This window comes from Panulirus ornatus, chromosome 13, assembly GCF_036320965.1.
Source record: "Panulirus ornatus isolate Po-2019 chromosome 13, ASM3632096v1, whole genome shotgun sequence".
NCBI classification, from domain to species: Eukaryota; Metazoa; Arthropoda; class Malacostraca; order Decapoda; family Palinuridae; genus Panulirus; species Panulirus ornatus.
In genome coordinates, this window is record NC_092236.1 from 60,708,040 (window position 1) to 60,725,367 (window position 17,328).

Consider the following 17,328-nt stretch of genomic DNA (forward strand, 5'->3'; position numbering starts at 1 on the left):
ATATCCTCTTGGTCAATCTTTCCTCACTCATTCTCTCCATGTGCCCAAACCATTTCAAAACACTCTCTTCTGCTCTCTCAACCACGCTCTTTTTATTTCCACACATCTCTCTTACCCTTACATTATTTATTCGATCAAACCACCTCACACCAGACATTGTCCTCAAACATCTCATTTCTAGCACATCCACCCTCCTGCGCACAACTCTATCCATAGCCCACGCCTCGCAACCATACAACATTGCTGGAACCACTATTCCTTCAAACATACCCATTTTAGCTTTCCGAGATAATGTTCTCGACTTCCAAACATTCTTCAAGGCTCCCAGGATTTTCGCCCCCTCCCCCACCCCATGATTCACTTCCGCTTCCATGGTTCCATCCGCTGCCAGATCCACTCCCAGATATCTAAAACTCTTTACTTCCTCCAGTTTTTCTCCATTCAAACTTACCTCCCAATTGACTTGACCCTCAACCCTACTGTACCTAATAACCTTGCTCTTACTCACATTAACTCTTAACTTTCTTCTTTCACACACTTTACCAAACTCAGTCACAAGCTTCTGCAGTTTCTCACATGAATCAGCCACCAGCGCTGTATCATCAGCGAACAACAACTGACTCACTTCCCAAGCTCTCTCATCCACAACAGACTTCATACTTGCCCTTCTTTCCAATATATATATATATATATATATATATATATATATATATATATTTTTTTTTTTTTATACTTTGTCGCTGTCTCCCGCGTTTGCGAGGTAGCGCAAGGAAACAGACGAAAGAAATGGCCCCCCCCCATACACATGTACATACACACGTCCACACACGCAAATATACATACCTACACAGCTTTCCATGGTTTACCCCAGACGCTTCACATGCCCCGATTCAATCCACTGACAGCACGTCAACCCCTGTATACCACATCGCTCCAATTCACTCTATTCCTTGCCCTCCTTTCACCCTCCTGCATGTTCAGGCTCCGGTCACACAAAATCTTTTTCACTCCATCTTTCCACCTCCAATTTGGTCTCCCTCTTCTCTTCGTTCCCTCCACCTCCGACACATATATCCTCTTGGTCAATCTTTCCTCACTCATTCTCTCCATGTGCCCAAACCATTTCAAAACACCCTCTTCTGCTCTCTCAACCACGCTCTTTTTATTTCCACACATCTCTCTTACCCTTACGTTACTTACTCGATCAAACCACCTCACACCACACATTGTCCTCAAACATCTCATTTCCAGCACATCCATCCTCCTGCGCACAACTCTATCCATAGCCCACGCCTCGCAACCATACAACATTGTTGGAACCACTATTCCTTCAAACATACCCATTTTTGCTTTCCGAGATAATGTTCTCGACTTCCACACATTTTTCAAGGCTCCCAAAATTTTCGCCCCCTCCCCCACCCTATGATCCACTTCCGCTTCCATGGTTCCATCCGCTGACAGATCCACTCCCAGATATCTAAAACACTTCACTTCCTCCAGTTTTTCTCCATTCAAACTCACCTCCCAATTGACTTGACCCTCCACCCTACTGTACCTAATAACCTTGCTCTTATTCACATTTACTCTTAACTTTCTTCTTCCACACACTTTACCAAACTCAGTCACCAGCTTCTGCAGTTTCTCACATGAATCAGCCACCAGCGCTGTATCATCAGCGAACAACAACTGACTCACTTCCCAAGCTCTCTCATCCCCAACAGACTTCATACTTGCCCCTCTTTCCAGGGCTCTTGCATTTACCTCCCTAACGACCCCATCCATAAACAAATTAAACAACCATGGAGACATCACACACCCCTGCCGCAAACCTACATTCACTGAGAACCAATCACTTTCCTCTCTTCCTACACGTACACATGCCTTACATCCTCGATAAAAACTTTTCACTGCTTCTAACAACTTGCCTCCCACACCATATATTCTTAATACCTTCCACAGAGCATCTCTATCAACTCTATCATATGCCTTCTCCAGATCCATAAATGCTACATACAAATCCATTTGCTTTTCTAAGTATTTCTCACATACATTCTTCAAAGCAAACACCTGATCCACACATCCTCTACCACTTCTGAAACCGCACTGCTCTTCCCCAATCTGATGCTCTGTACATGCCTTCACCCTCTCAATCAATACCCTCCCATATAATTTACCAGGAATACTCAACAAACTTATACCTCTGTAATTTGAGCACTCACTCTTATCCCCTTTGCCTTTGTACAATGGCACTATGCACGCATTCCGCCAATCCTCAGGCACCTCACCATGAGTCATACATACATTAAATAACCTTACCAACCAGTCAACAATACAGTCACCCCCTTTTTTAATAAATTCCACTGCAATACCATCCAAACCTGCTGCCTTGCCGGCTTTCATCTTCCGCAAAGCTTTTACTACCTCTTCTCTGTTTACCAAATCATTTTCCCTAACCCTCTCACTTTGCACACCACCTCGACCAAAACACCCTATATCTGCCACTCTGTCATCAGACACATTCAACAAACCTTCAAAATACTCATTCCATCTCCTTCTCACATCATATATTTATATATATATATATATATATATATATATATATATATATATATATATACATGTGTATGGGGGGGTTGGGCCATTTCTTTCGTCTGTTTCCTTGCCCTACCTCGCAAACGCGGGAGACAGCGACAAAGTATAAAAAAAAAAAAAAAAAAAAAAAAATATATATATATATATATATATATATATATATATATATATATATATATATTTTTTTTTTTTTTTGCTTTGTTGCTGTCTCCCACGTTTGCGAGGTAGCGCAAGGAAACAGATGAAAGAAATGGCCCAACCCACCCCCATACACATGTATATACATACGTCCACACACGCAAAATATACATACCTACACAGCTTTCCATGGTTTACCCCAGACGCTTCACATGCCCCGATTCAATCCACTGACAGCACGTCAACCCCGGTATACCACACCGCTCCAATTCACTCTATTCCTTGCCCTCCTTTCACCCTCCTGCATGTTCAGGCCCCGATCACACAAAATCTTTTTCACTCCATCTTTCTACCTCCAATTTGGTCTCCCTCTTCTCCTCGTTCCCTCCACCTCCGACACATATATCCTCTTGGTCAATCTTTCCTCACTCATTCTCTCCATGTGCCCAAACCATTTCAAAACACCCTCTTCTGCTCTCTCAACCACGCTCTTTTTATTTCCACACATCTCTCTTACCCTTACGTTACTTACTCGATCAAACCACCTCACACCACACATTGTCCTCAAACATCTCATTTCCAGCACATCCATCCTCCTGCGCACAACTCTATCCATAGCCCACGCCTTGCAACCATACAACATTGTTGGAACCACTATTCCTTCAAACATACCCATTTTTGCTTTCCAAGATAATGTTCTCGACTTCCACACATTCTTCAAGGCTCCCAGAATTTTCGCCCCCTCCCCCACCCTATGATCCACTTCTGCTTCCATGGTTCCATCCGCTGCCAGATCCACTCCCAGATATCTAAAACACTTCACTTCCTCCAGTTTTTCTCCATTCAAACTCACCTCCCAATTGACTTGACCCTCAACCCTACTGTACCTAATAACCTTGCTCTTATTCACATTTACTCTTAACTTTCTTCTTTCACACACTTTACCAAACTCAGTCACCAGCTTCTGCAGTTTCTCACATGAATCAGCCACCAGTGCTGTATCATCAGCGAACAAGGGAGCGGGGGGCTGGAAATCCTCCCCTCTCGTTTTTTTTTTTTTTAATTTTCCAAAAGAAGGAACAGAGAATTGGGCCAGGTGAGGGTATTCCCTCAAGGCCCAGTCCTCTGTTCTTAACGCTACCTCGCTAATGCGGGAAATGGCGAATAGTTTGAAAGAAAAAGAAAAAGATATATATATATATGTAGGAAGAGAGGAAAGTGATTGGTTCTCAGTGAATGTAGGTTTGCGGCAGGGGTGTGTGATGTCTCCATGGTTGTTTAATTTGTTTATGGATGGGGTTGTTAGGGAGGTAAATGCAAGAGTTTTGGAAAGAGGGGCAAGTATGAATTCTGTTGGGAATGAGAGAGCTTGGGAAGTGAGTCAGTTGTTGTTCGCTGATGATACAGCGCTGGTGGCTGATTCATGTGAGAAACTGCAGAAGCTGGTGACTGAGTTTGGTAAAGTGTGTGAAAGAAGAAAGTTAAGAGTAAATGTGAATAAGAGCAAGGTTATTAGGTACAGTAGGGTTGAGGGTCAAGTCAGTTGGGAGGTAAATTTGAATGGAGCAAAACTGGAGGAAGTAAAGTGTTTTAGATATCTGGGAGTGGATCTGGCAGCGGATGGAACCATGGAAGCGGAAGTGGATCATAGGGTGGGGAGGGGGCGAATATTCTGGTAGCCTTGAAGAATGTGTGGAAGTCGAGAACATTATCTCGGAAAGCAAAAATTGGTATGTTTGAAGGAATAGTGGTTCCAACAATGTTGTATGGTTGCGAGGCGTGGGCTATGGATAGAGTTGTGTGCAGGAGGATGGATGTGCTGGAAATGGGATGTTTGAGGACAATGTGTGGTGTGAGGTGGTTTGATCGAGTAAGTAACGTAAGGGTAAGAGAGATGTGTGGAAATAAAAAGAGCGTGGTTGAGAGAGCAGAAGAGGGTGTTTTGAAATGGTTTGGGCACATGGAGAGAATGAGTGAGGAAAGATTGACCAAGAGGATATATGTGTCGGAGGTGGAGGGAACGAGGAGAAGTGGGAGACCAAATTGGAGGTGGAAAGATGGAGTGAAAAAGATTTTGAGTGATCGGGGCCTGAACATGCAGGAGGGTGAAAGGCGGGCAAGGAATAGAGTGAATCGGATCGATGTGGTATACCAGGGTTGACGTGCTGTCAGTGGATTGAATCAGGGCATGTGAAGCGTCTGGGGTAAACCATGGAAAGTTGTGTGGGGCCTGGGTGTGGAAAGGGAGCTGTGGTTTCGGGCATTATTGCATGACAGCTAGAGACTGAGTGTGAACGAATGGGGCCTTTGTTGTCTTTTCCTAGTAGGTATGTATATTTGCGTGTGTGGACGTGTGTATGTACATGTGTATGGGGGGGGGGTTGGGCCATTTCTTTCGTCTGTTTCCTTGCGCTACCTCGCAAACGCGGGAGACAGCGACAAAGTATAAAAAAAAAAAAAAAAAAAAAAATATATATATATATATAGAGAGAGAGAGAGAGAGAGAGAGAGAGAGAGAGAGCAGAAGAGGGTGTTTTGAAATGATTTGGTCACATGGAGAGAATGAGTGAGGAAAGATTGACCAAGAGGATATATGTGTCAGAGGTGGAGGAAATGAGGAGAAGTGGGAAACCAAGATGGAGTGAAAAAGATTTTGAGTGATCGGGGCCTGAACATGCAGGAGGGTGAAAGGCATGCAAGGAATAGAGTGAATTGGAACGATATGGTATACTGGGGTCGATGTGCTGTCAATGGATTGAACCAGGGCATGTGAAGCATCTGGGGTAAACCATGGAAAGTTCTGTGGGGCCTAGAGGTGGAAAGGGAGCTGTGGTTTCGGTGCATTATTACATGACAGCTAGAGACTGAGTGTGAACGAATGGGGCCTTTGGTGTCTTTTTCTAGCGCTACCTCGCACACATGAGGGGGGAGGGGGTTGTTATTCCATGTGTGGCGAGGTGGCGATGGGAACAAATAAAGGCAGACAGTATGAATTATGTACATGTGTATATATATATATGTCTATGTGTGTATATATATGTGTACATTGAGATGTATAGGTATGTATATTTGCGTGTATGAACGTGTATGTATATACATGTGTATGTGGGCGGGTAGGGCCATTCTTTCGTCTGTTTCCTTGCGCTACCTCGCTAACGCAGGAGACAGCGACAAAGCAAAATAAAAATAAAAAAATAATATATATATATACATATATATACATATTCACCCTCTCAATCAATACCCTTCCATATAATTTACCAGGGGGTTGTTATTCCATGTGTGGCGAGATGGCGATGGAAACAAACAAAGGCAGATAGTATGAATTATGTACATGTGTATATATGTATATGTCTGTGTGTGTATATATATGTGTACATTGAGATGTATAGGTATGTATATTGTGCGTGTGTGGACATGTATGTATATATATGTGTATGTGGGCGGGTTGGGCCATTCTTTTGTCTGTTTCCTTGCGCTACCTCGCTAACGCGGGAGACAGCGACAAAGCAAAATAAATAAAAGAATAAATAAATAAATAAATAATATATACATTATTTTTTTTATTTTGCTTTGTCGCTGTCTCCCGCGTTTGTGATTTAGCGCAAGGAAACAGAAGAAAGAAATGGCCCAACCCACCCCCATACACATGTATATACACACACGTCCACACACGCAAACATACACACCCATACATCTCAATGTACACATATATATACACACACAGACACATACATATATACCCATGCACACAATTCACACTGCCTGCCTTTATTCATTCCCATCGCCACCTCGCCACACATGGAATACCATCCCCCTCCCCCCTCATGTGTACGAGGTAGCGCTAGGAAAAGATAACAAAGGCCACATTCGTTCACACTCAGTCTCTAGCTGTCATGCAATAATGCCCGAAACCACAGCTCCCTTTCCACATCCAGGCCCCACACAAGTTTCCATGGTTTACCCCAGACGCTTCACATGCCCTGATCCAGTCCACTGACAGCATGTCAACCCCGGTATACCACATCGATCCAATTCACTCTATTCCTTGCCCGCCTTTCACCCTCCTGCATGTTCAGGCCCCGATCACTCAAAATCTTTTTCACTCCATCTTTCCACCTCCAATTAGGTCTCCCACTTCTCCTCGTTCCCTCCACCTCTGACACATATATCCTCTTGGTCAATCTTTCCTCACTCATTCTCTCCATGTGCCCAAACCATTTCAAAACACCCTCTTCTGCTCTCTCAACCACGCTCTTTTTATTTCCACACATCTCTCTTACCCTTACATTACTTACTCGATCAAACCACCTCACACCACACATTGTCCTCAAACATCTCATTTCCAGCACATCCACCCTCCTGCGCACAACTCTATCCATAGCCCACACCTCGCAACCATACAACATTGTTGGAACCACTATTCCTTCAAACATAGCCATTTTTGCTTTCCGAGATAATGTTCTCGACTTCCACACATTCTTCAATGCTCCCAGGATTTTCGCCCCCTCCCCACCCTATGATTCACTTCCGCTTCCATGGTTCCATCCGCTGCCAGATCCACTCCCAGATATCTAAAACACTTTACTTCCTCCAGTTTTTCTCCATTCAAACTTATCTCACAATTGACTTGACCCTCAACCCTACTGTACCTAATAACCTTGCTCTTATTCACATTTACTCTTAACTTTATATATATATATATATATATATATATATATATATATATATATATATATAGAGAGAGAGAGAGAGAGAGAGAGAGAGAGAGAGAGAGAGAGAGAGAGAGAGAGAGAGAGAGAGAGTGATAGATGTAAGGTGTTTTGGTTGGTGGTGAAAACTGTGCGAAAGATAAAATGTGGCAAGGCAGCTTGAGTAGATTGTATCACAGTTGAACTGATTATAAAAAGGGATGGTAGGTAGTACTTGGTAGGCAGTCAATGACCAGGGACGTATATTACCAGTATTACCCACCTGGGTTTCAGTAGAGTTAGTGACATCTGCTTAGCGAGCCAGCATTTTGGTGATTGTCAAGTTGCACTCCTCTGACCCAGGTGACTTTTTTTTCTTTCTGCCTAACTAACATGTGGACTACTGGCATTCTGTCCAAGAACATGCAATCTCTCCTTGTTACATGTAACACTTGATAACATTTAACTCACGCAGCTCATTCTTCGTAACTCTAGATTTTCCTGTAGTGAGCACTATGTGCTAGCCCTGCCTTTTGGCAAAATGGTAGGAGTAGTAAACAGAAGTAGTAGGTAGCAACATTCAGGCAGGAGCATTAGGTAGGAGCAATAGATAGTAGTAGTCATTAGGAACATTAGGTAGGAGCCTCTGCAAACATAGAGCTAGACTTGCCCTCTGCCACTGGCCTGTTAAGGGTGAGGCACTAAAGGCTAAGAAGTAGCAATGGAGTTTTTTAGTTGTGGAGACTGTTACTGTGGCCACCCCTCTGAGGGAGTTCCAATTGGAACTTGCATCAGAGATATACATAGATGAAAGGGGGAGGGGGGGTGACTGTGGTGCTGATTAGTTAGTTACAATTTTCATTGTATGTATGGATCATGGTGAGGTGCCTGCTCCGGCTGAATGCATGTACAGTGCCATTGTATAAAGGCAAGAGAGATAAAGGTCATGTACAGTGCCACTGTATAAAGGCAAGAGAGATAAAGGTGAGTGTGCAAGCTACAGAGGTGTAAGTTGGCTGTGTGTACCTTGCAAGTTGTATGGGAGGGTATTAATCGAGGTGAAAATATGTACAGAGAATCAGACTGGGAAGAAGCAGTGTAGTTTCAGAAGTGGTAGAGGATGTGTGAATCAGGTATTTGCTTTAAAGAATTTCTATGAAAAACACTTAGAGAAACAGATGGATTTGTATATGGTATTTATGGATCTGGAGACAGCACATGACAGGATTGACAGATATGCTTTACAGAACATCTTAAGAATATATACTGGAAACGGTTTTTATCGAGGGTGCAAGGCATGTGTACAAGTATGAAGAGACGAGAGCAAATGATTGCAAGTGAAGGTAGGTGTACGGCAGGGTGTGTGACATCACCATGGTTATTCAGTTTCTTTATGAACTGGGTGGTGATGGAGAGTCTTGGGGAAAGGGGTGAGTATGAAGTCTGAAGGGGATGAGAGGGCCTGGGAAGTCAATCAGTTATAGTTTGATGAATATACAACACTGGTGGTAGATTCAAGTAAAAAACTGTGGAGGTTGGGGGCTGAGTTTGGAAGAGTTGAGAGTAAATGTGAGTAAAAGCAAGGTTATGAGGTTTAGCTGGGTTGAGGGACAGGCTTGTTGGGGTGTGTATCTGAAAGGAGAAAAATGGGAGGATGTGAAGTGTTTTAGATACCTAGAAGTGGACATGGCAGTGAATGGAACCATGGAGCAGAAGCGAGTCATAGGGTGAAGGGGTAAAGGTTCTGGGAGCATGGAAGAATGTGTGGAAAGAGAAATCATATCTGGGAGCAAAAATGTTTGAAGGTATATTAGTGATGCATAGGTTATAGATAAGGCTGTGCAGAGGAAGGTGGATGTGTTGGAAATGACATGTTTGAAGAGAAAGTATGGTGTGAGGGGGTTTGATTAAGTAAGTAATGACAGTATGAGAAAAGCGTGGTAATAAAAAGTGTGTCGCTGAAGAGGGTTTGCTGAATGGCTTGGATTGGAAAGAATGAGTGAGGAAAGGTTCACAAAGAGGATACATGTATCAGAAGTGGAGGGAATAAGGAGAAAGGGGAAATCAAATTGAGACGGAAGGATGAAAAGAAAAATTTTGAGCGATTGGGCCTGAACGTGCAGGAGGGTGAAACGCATGCACAGGATAGAGTGAATTGGAACTATGTGGTATGCTGGGGTTGATGTTCTGTAAATGGACAGAGCCAAGAAATATGAAGCATCTGAGGTAAACCATGGAAAGGTCTGTGAGGCCTGGTTGTGGATAAGGAGCTGTGGTGTGGTGCAATACACATGACAGCAATAGAAACAATGTGAGCGGATGCAGCCTTTCTTCATCTGTTCTTGGTGCTATCTTGGTAACGCCAGAGACAGCGATCAAGTATGAAAAAAATCCACAGGCTGTTCAACATTTCTATTCAACTCAATACCTCCATGCATCCCAATTATACCATCAACTGCCATGTTACTCATTTTTCCACTCAAATCACCAATCACTAAAAACCTATCTCTTTCATCAAAACTGCTTACACACTTACTCAGCTGCTCCAAAAGGACTTGCTTATCTATCTTCACCATTCTTTTTGTGGCCAGGTGTATAAGCATTTATAATCACCCATCTCTCATATTTCATTTTTACCCACATCAGTCTTGAGTTCACTTACTTATATTGTTTCAACACCCATTCTACAGCTTTTGCCCACACACTAACACCTAACTTTACCCTTAGAACATTCCCACATGCTCCCCCCCTTACCCTTGAACTTTGTTGCACTCAGGGATGAAACTCACAAGTTCCTACTACTACGGCATAAAATTTCATATCGACCAAGATTTCAGGTATGCAAACTAACATACAAAGCTGTATCTCTTCTGTATTGCATCACTTCATTTCTACAGTTTATTCTATTAAACAATAAAAATAATATAAACTTCAAGACTGAACTTAAGCATATTCTATGAGGCTATTTACCTTTCTAGAAGATTTTCATCTCTGATATTGTCTGTAAAAACATTTAGGGATGTATATGCTGCCAGATTTACTTGATCCTGAGGAGTAGGAAGACACATTTCAACTTGAGTACTCTATATGCAACTTTAGGAAATGTATTCAAATCATGGAATATATAAACACAGTAAATCCCTAATATGTATGAAAAATTGGGAGACATCTCTTCTATTAAGCTGAAATTCTTTTATATAAAAATCTTTTCATACTAAAATAATATCAAAAACAATATCATCAGCTATATACTCTATATTACTACAATAAACAATGAGACTTTCAATAATCATACATAAATAAATATTTTTTCTCTTTATTATACATTGTCGCTGTCTCCCGCATTAGTGAGGTAGCGCAAGAAAACAGACGAAAGAATGGTCCAACCCACCCACATACACATGTATTTACATACACATCCACACATGCACATATATATACCTATACATCTCACCGTATACATATATATACACACACAGACATCCACACATATATACACATGTACATAATTCATACTGCCTGCCCTTATTCATTCCCATTGCCACCCCGTCACACATTAAAACCCCCTCCCCTGCATGTGCGCAAGGTAGCACTAGGAAAAGACAACAAAGGCCACATTCGTTCACACTCAATCTTTAGCTGTCATGTATAATGCACCGAAACCACAGCTCCCCTTCCACATCCAGGCCCCACACAACTTTCCATGGTTTACCCCAGACGCTTCACATGCCCTGGTTCAATCCACCGACAGCACGTTGACTCCGGTATACCACATCATTCCAATTCACTCTATTCCTTGCACACCTTTCACCCTCCTGCATGTTCAGGCCCCGATCACTCAAAATCTTTTTCACTCCATCTTTCCACCTCCAATTTGGTCTCCCACTTCTCGTTCCCTCCACCTCTGACACATATATCCTCTTGGTCAATCTTTCCTCACTCATTCTCTCCATGTGACCAAACCATTGCAAAACACCCTCTTCTGCTCTCTCAACCACACTCTTTTTACCACCACACATCTCTCTTACCCTTTCATTACTTACTCGATCAAACCACCTCACACCACATATTGTCCTCAAACATCTCATCTCCAGCACATTCACCCTCCTTCGCACAACTTTATCTATAGCCCATGCCTCGCAACCGTATAACATTATTGGAACCACTATTCCTTCAAACATACCCATTTTTGTTTTCCAAGATAACTTTCTCGACTTCCACACATTTTTCAAGGCTCCCAGAACTTTCGCCCCCTCCCCCACCCTATGATCCACTTCCGCTTCCATGGTTCTACTCGTTGCCAAATGCACTCCCAGATATCTAAAACACTTCACTTCCTCCAGTTTTTCTCCATTCAAACTTACCTCCCAATTGACTTGACCCTCAACCCTACTGTACCTAATAACCTTGCTCTTATTCACATTAACTCTCAGCTTTCTTCTTTCACACACTTTACCAAACTCAGTCACCAACTTCTGCAGTTTCTCACCCGAATCAGCCACCAGCGCTGTATCATCAGCGAACAACAACTGACTCACTTTCCAAGCTCTCTCATCCACAACAGATGGCATACTTGCCCCTCTTTCCAAAACTCTTGCATTCACCTCCCTAACAACCCTATCCATAAACAAATTAAACAACCATGGAGACATCACACATCCCTGCTGCAAACCAACATTCACTGAGAACCAATCACTTTCCTCTCTTCCTACATGTACACATGCCTTACATCCTCGATAAAAACTTTTCACTGCTTCTAACAACTTGCCTCCCACACCATATATTCTTAACACCTTCCACAGAACATATCTATCTACTCTATCATATGCCTTCTCCAGATCCATAAATGCTACATACAAATCCATCTGCTTTTCTAAGTATTTTTCATATCCATTCTTCAAAGCAAACACCTGATCCACACATCCTCTACCACTTCTGAAACCACACTGATCTTCCCCAATCTGATGCTCTGTACAAGCCTTCACCCTCTCAATCAATACCCTCCCATATAATTTCCCAGGGATACTCAACAGACTTATACCTCTGTAATTTGATCACTCACTTTTATCCCCTTTGCCTTTGTACAATGGCACTATGCAAACATTCCGCCAATCCTCAGGAACCTCACCATGAGTCATAAGTACATTAAATAATCTTACCAACCAGTCAACAATACAGTCACCTCCTTTTTTTAATAAATTCCACTGCAATACCATCCAAACCCACTGCCTTGCTGGCTTTTATCTTCTGTAAAGCTTTTACTACCTCTTCTCTGTTTACCAAATCATTCTCCCTAACCCTCTCACTTTGCATATGGTTGCGAGGCGTGGGCTATAGATAGAGGTGTGCGGAGGAGGAAGGATGTGCTGGAAATGAGATGTTTGTGGACAATATGTGGTGAGAGGTGGTTTGATCAAGTAAGTAATAATAGGGTAAGAGAGATGTGTGGTAATAAAAAGTGTGCCTGAGAGAGCAGAAGAGGGTGTTTTGAAATGGTTTGGTCACATAGAGAGAATGAGTGAGGAAAGATTGACAAAGAGGATATATGTGCCAGAGGTGAAGGGAATGAGGAGAAGTGGGAGACCAAATTGGAGGTGGAAAGATGGAGTGAAAAAGATTTTGAGTGATCGGGGCCTGAACATGCAGGAGGGTGAAAGGCATGCAAGGACTAGAGTGAAATGGAAAGATGTGGTACACCGGGGTCGACATGCTGTCAATGGATTGAATCAGGGCATGTGAAGCATCTGGGGTAAACCATGGAAAGTTTTGTGGGGCCTGGATGTGGAAAGGGAGCTCTGGCTTCGGTGCATTATACATGACAGCTAGAGATAGAGTGTGAACGAATGTGGCCTTTGTTGTCTTTTCCTAGCGCTACCTCGCGCACATGCGGGGGGAGGGGGTTTTCATTTCATGTGTGGCAGGGTGGCGACAGGAATGAATAAGGGCAGGCAGTATGAATTATGTGTCTGTGTGTGTATATTTACATACATTGAGATGTATTCTTCAAAGCAAACACCAGATCCATACATCCTCTACTACTTCTGAAACCACACTGCTCTTCCCCAATCTGATGCTCTGTACATGCCTTGACCTTCTTAATCAATACCCACCCATATAATTTCCAAGGAATACTTGACAAACTTATACCTCTGTAATTTGAACACTCACCTTTATCCCCTTTGCCTTTGTACAGTGGACTGTACACTGATAAAATCTAAAAAGGGCCTGGACAAGTATTTAGTGTTCTGCACCACCTAAGATGTGGTGGTGAAGTAGGCCTATGGCCATGACCTGCAACAGTGTAAGCAAGCAAAGGAGCAACTTGGCAACTTGGTCAAAACCTAAGCTGTGGAGATATCCCAGGCCAACTTCCAAACTTGACCACCTTGCCTACACCACAATGTTGGTTCACTTTCCCTCTTCTATAGGTACTACTTTGCTTTTTGCTCCTGAGAGCAGGCTGCTTGCATGCCCACACCGCTTGCTAGACCATGCAATACTTGGCAAGCTGCTGCATCACGTGATCATTGTGTGGCCATCAGCAACTCAAGGGTGGGCCTTTTTGACAACTCCTTCTTTCCCTACACATTGAAACTTTGAAACTCTCTACCTTCTCATGTCTTTCCTAATAACTATGACCTGGCACATTTCAAAAGACAAGTTTTTCACTTTCTCAAAAATTCATAAATACTTTCCCTTGTCTTTTCTTTTTCCATCTTATAATTCTCTCAATATTTCAATTATGGCCTGGAACTGACGTGGACTTTTCTGTGTGACTGGAGTCTTGAACACACACACACACACACACACACACACACACACACACACAAAAAAAAAGCAATTTACTTATGAATGTAAAATACGAGATACTGTGCTCTAATATAATACAGTAAGTGTTCATTTATGACTACATAAACTTACCAACCAATGCGCACACCAGAAGCCAACTGCAAAGACAGTAAAAAAAATTGTCAGAACAACAGCCACCAGTGGAGGAGGATGTGTCAGAACTGCATCTAGCACCCATCTCTGCCACCATTTATTAAGTCCATGCATTCTGCTAAGTCATCGAGTTTCTGATATCTCCATCACTTTATTTCCTGAAGAAGAAAAATTTAAATGTCATTAGTAAACTAACTTATCCAATCACACAGTCCATATCAATATGTAAAGCATATGTAGTCGAGATCAAGAATAGCAAAGTTGCAAACCACACAAAACAAAGCTCTCAGAACAATCACTGGCTATGTCACAACCTAAAACACTCATTACCAGCACACTGAAACAAAAATATTTTCAATACAATCTCACTTCAACATGCAAAGGTTGACAGACTACCTCTACTAAATGCTCCTGCCTAATTTTCCTACCTACTACTTTTATTCAATGTTTCCATGTAATACCCTTACCTAATGTTCCTACCGACTACTTCTGTGCAGCCATCACTAAACCTCCCAGTATTCAGGCTGGGAGTACCAGTAATATAACTCCCTGATCAGTGGCTGCCTACCAACTACTACGTACACAGTCTTAGATTCTATCCTACAAGATGTACACTCATATGAATATATACCCCACAGGAACATATATCTTACACTTCCTCATCTACATTCTGGATCCTACCTATTCCTACAACACTACAGATACAGATTCAGACAGATACAATTTTCATATTGGAAACATTGAACACTTACTCCTTAACTGTCCTTCATTCACCACACAAAGATGAACACACATCACCACACCTCTTGACTGGTGGTCCTTCTGGTGGTGAGGCTAGCTTCTTGCACTCCGCAGCAGCTCAACAGATGGGGATCTTGGGGCAGAAGAGTTAGTAAACATAATTCCTCTTTGCAAGTATTCACTGCCCTTTTCAAATACTCTTCCCCTACACTGTTTTTCTTTCTAATGTTCTTCTTTCATTTGTACCATACTGTTCTAAAAGTAAAGATTCCACTTATACAGGTCTCAAACAAAAACTTATTCCTTTATCCCAAATGTATATCATGCCCTATAATGCTAAGTTCTCTGCAACCACTATCATCCTCGATACTACACTTTAAAGTACTAGTTGTCTATCCACCCTAACAACAGGGACAGTTTGAACCACCTTTAGTGAGCACATGTGTCTTTGGCATATATCCCTTGGAGAGTTGGGGAGATGAGGGTTGGGACCCTACTAACCAACAACCCCACCAGATGGGTACCCTGGGTGTTTTGGTGACAGATATATGTATATGCATATTACAGATAGACAGATATTGTCATCGATGGATAGCCAGACACTGACATATATCATTTCTTCATCTTCTTATCGTACCGTTTTTGCTGCCCTTTTGCGTGTAACCCCATACCATGTCCAGGATAAATTTCCATGAGGTTCCAATATATGAGACTCACACATCCCCTTGATAAAAGTAAAGACTGCACTAGTACCCCTTGCATTTCTTTCAATATATTTGTAAACATTCCAGCAGAAATGACAGAACCAAATGGCTAGACCTAAAACTAAGAAGGACAGTGGTTTCATCACATGCCAGTATTCAATCATGACCGAATATAATATCAAGTAATCCACCATCTTCAAAGTAAAATGCATCACAGAAAAATCACAGTAAAATCTGTGCTGATTCAGATATATGTAGAGAATTTTTGAGATTACTGTAATGTATCACTGATCAGTAAATAAGTATGAGGGCATACATGAAGTGCAAAAGACAACTATGGATATACAAATATCCCCAGCCTTCCCAAACATTAACCAGTCTTTTCTTCCTCCATTCCTAACTCTGCATATCTAAATAACTGGCATGCAGTGTTTGCAAAAAATCTTGTCCACCCCCAAATATATTACAAATGCAGTTACATCTCAGTACTCTGTCATCTTTCCTTTGGCCTTGATTACCATCAGCAGACATTTGGGCATGGAATTAGCAAGGTTTCTGAAGTATTCTAGATCCACATTTTGGGTCCATAGGGAACTGATCTTAATGAAGCAAGGCACTGATGAGGTGTTGCCGGAAACAAGCTTAACTTTCATCCAGTTCCTGCGAGTCTCATGTGAGTTAAGTTTAGGGGAGTTCCCAATAGCTCCAGCAGTTGAATATTTTTCTCTGATAATCAATTCATCACCTTTTTAGCATTATGGCAAGAGGCAACATCCTGCACAACATGGTCACATCCGTAAACCTCATAGAAAGGACACAGAATGTTATGAAGATGATAGTAGATGTGAGAAGTAAGGAAGTGTAATTGCTGAATAAAAATGAGTAGGAGAAAGGAAGATGGAAAGAGTATTTTGAAAAACTGATGAACCTGCAAAAAGGTGAGGCAGCACCTGTTACATGAATGGGTATGGATGATGGAAGAAAAAAGATACAATTGCTGGGACTTACAGCAAGAAAGGAGGTAAAAAGGGCAATAATAAGGTTGAAGGTAGGAGATTTACTTGGAATACAGCAGAAATGCTAAAGCATGGAGGAGAAAGTGACAAAGTGGATGCATTTGATGTGAAATTTAGCATGAAAGCAGAAAGTTGTGCCTGATGTTTGGGTGAAAGCTATTGCTGTTCCTTCATCTAAAGGAAATAGTAAAATGGATGTAGGTACCAATCATAGAGGAATAAATATCAATTATACAAGGAAAAGTGTATGCAAAAGTGCTAACTGAAAGATTGATGGAAGTGACTGAATGCAGAATAGGGAAGGAGCAAAGGGGGTTTAAGGAAGGTAGGGATGTGTTGATCAGTGTTGTAGAGAATTATTCTGGGAAAGTTTCTTGCACAAGGTAAAAAGCTGTATGCAACTTTTATGGACCTGAAGAAAGCATATGACAGAGTTAAGTGGAATGCTTTATGTGATGTGTTAAGAAGATATGAGGCATAGGTACAACTGTTGGATGGCAAGAA

The 17,328-nt window shown here is 42.0% G+C and overlaps 1 protein-coding gene across 8 annotated transcripts in view; it reads right to left on the reverse strand.

Annotated features, from left to right (window-relative positions):
* Nucleotides 1-17,328, reverse strand: part of Gnptab (N-acetylglucosamine-1-phosphate transferase subunits alpha and beta) — a 160,185-nt gene that overhangs the window by 127,242 nt on the left and 15,615 nt on the right. For all 8 annotated transcript variants that reach the window (XM_071669098.1, XM_071669100.1, XM_071669099.1 and 5 more), the window contains exons 2-4: nt 15,116-15,237; nt 14,343-14,521; nt 10,392-10,468 (exon numbers count right to left, since the gene is read on the reverse strand). In XM_071669098.1, the coding sequence (XP_071525199.1) occupies nt 10,392-10,468; nt 14,343-14,477 (212 nt within the window). In that variant the 5' untranslated portion in view covers nt 14,478-14,521; nt 15,116-15,237. The remainder of the gene's footprint in view (nt 1-10,391; nt 10,469-14,342; nt 14,522-15,115; nt 15,238-17,328) is intronic.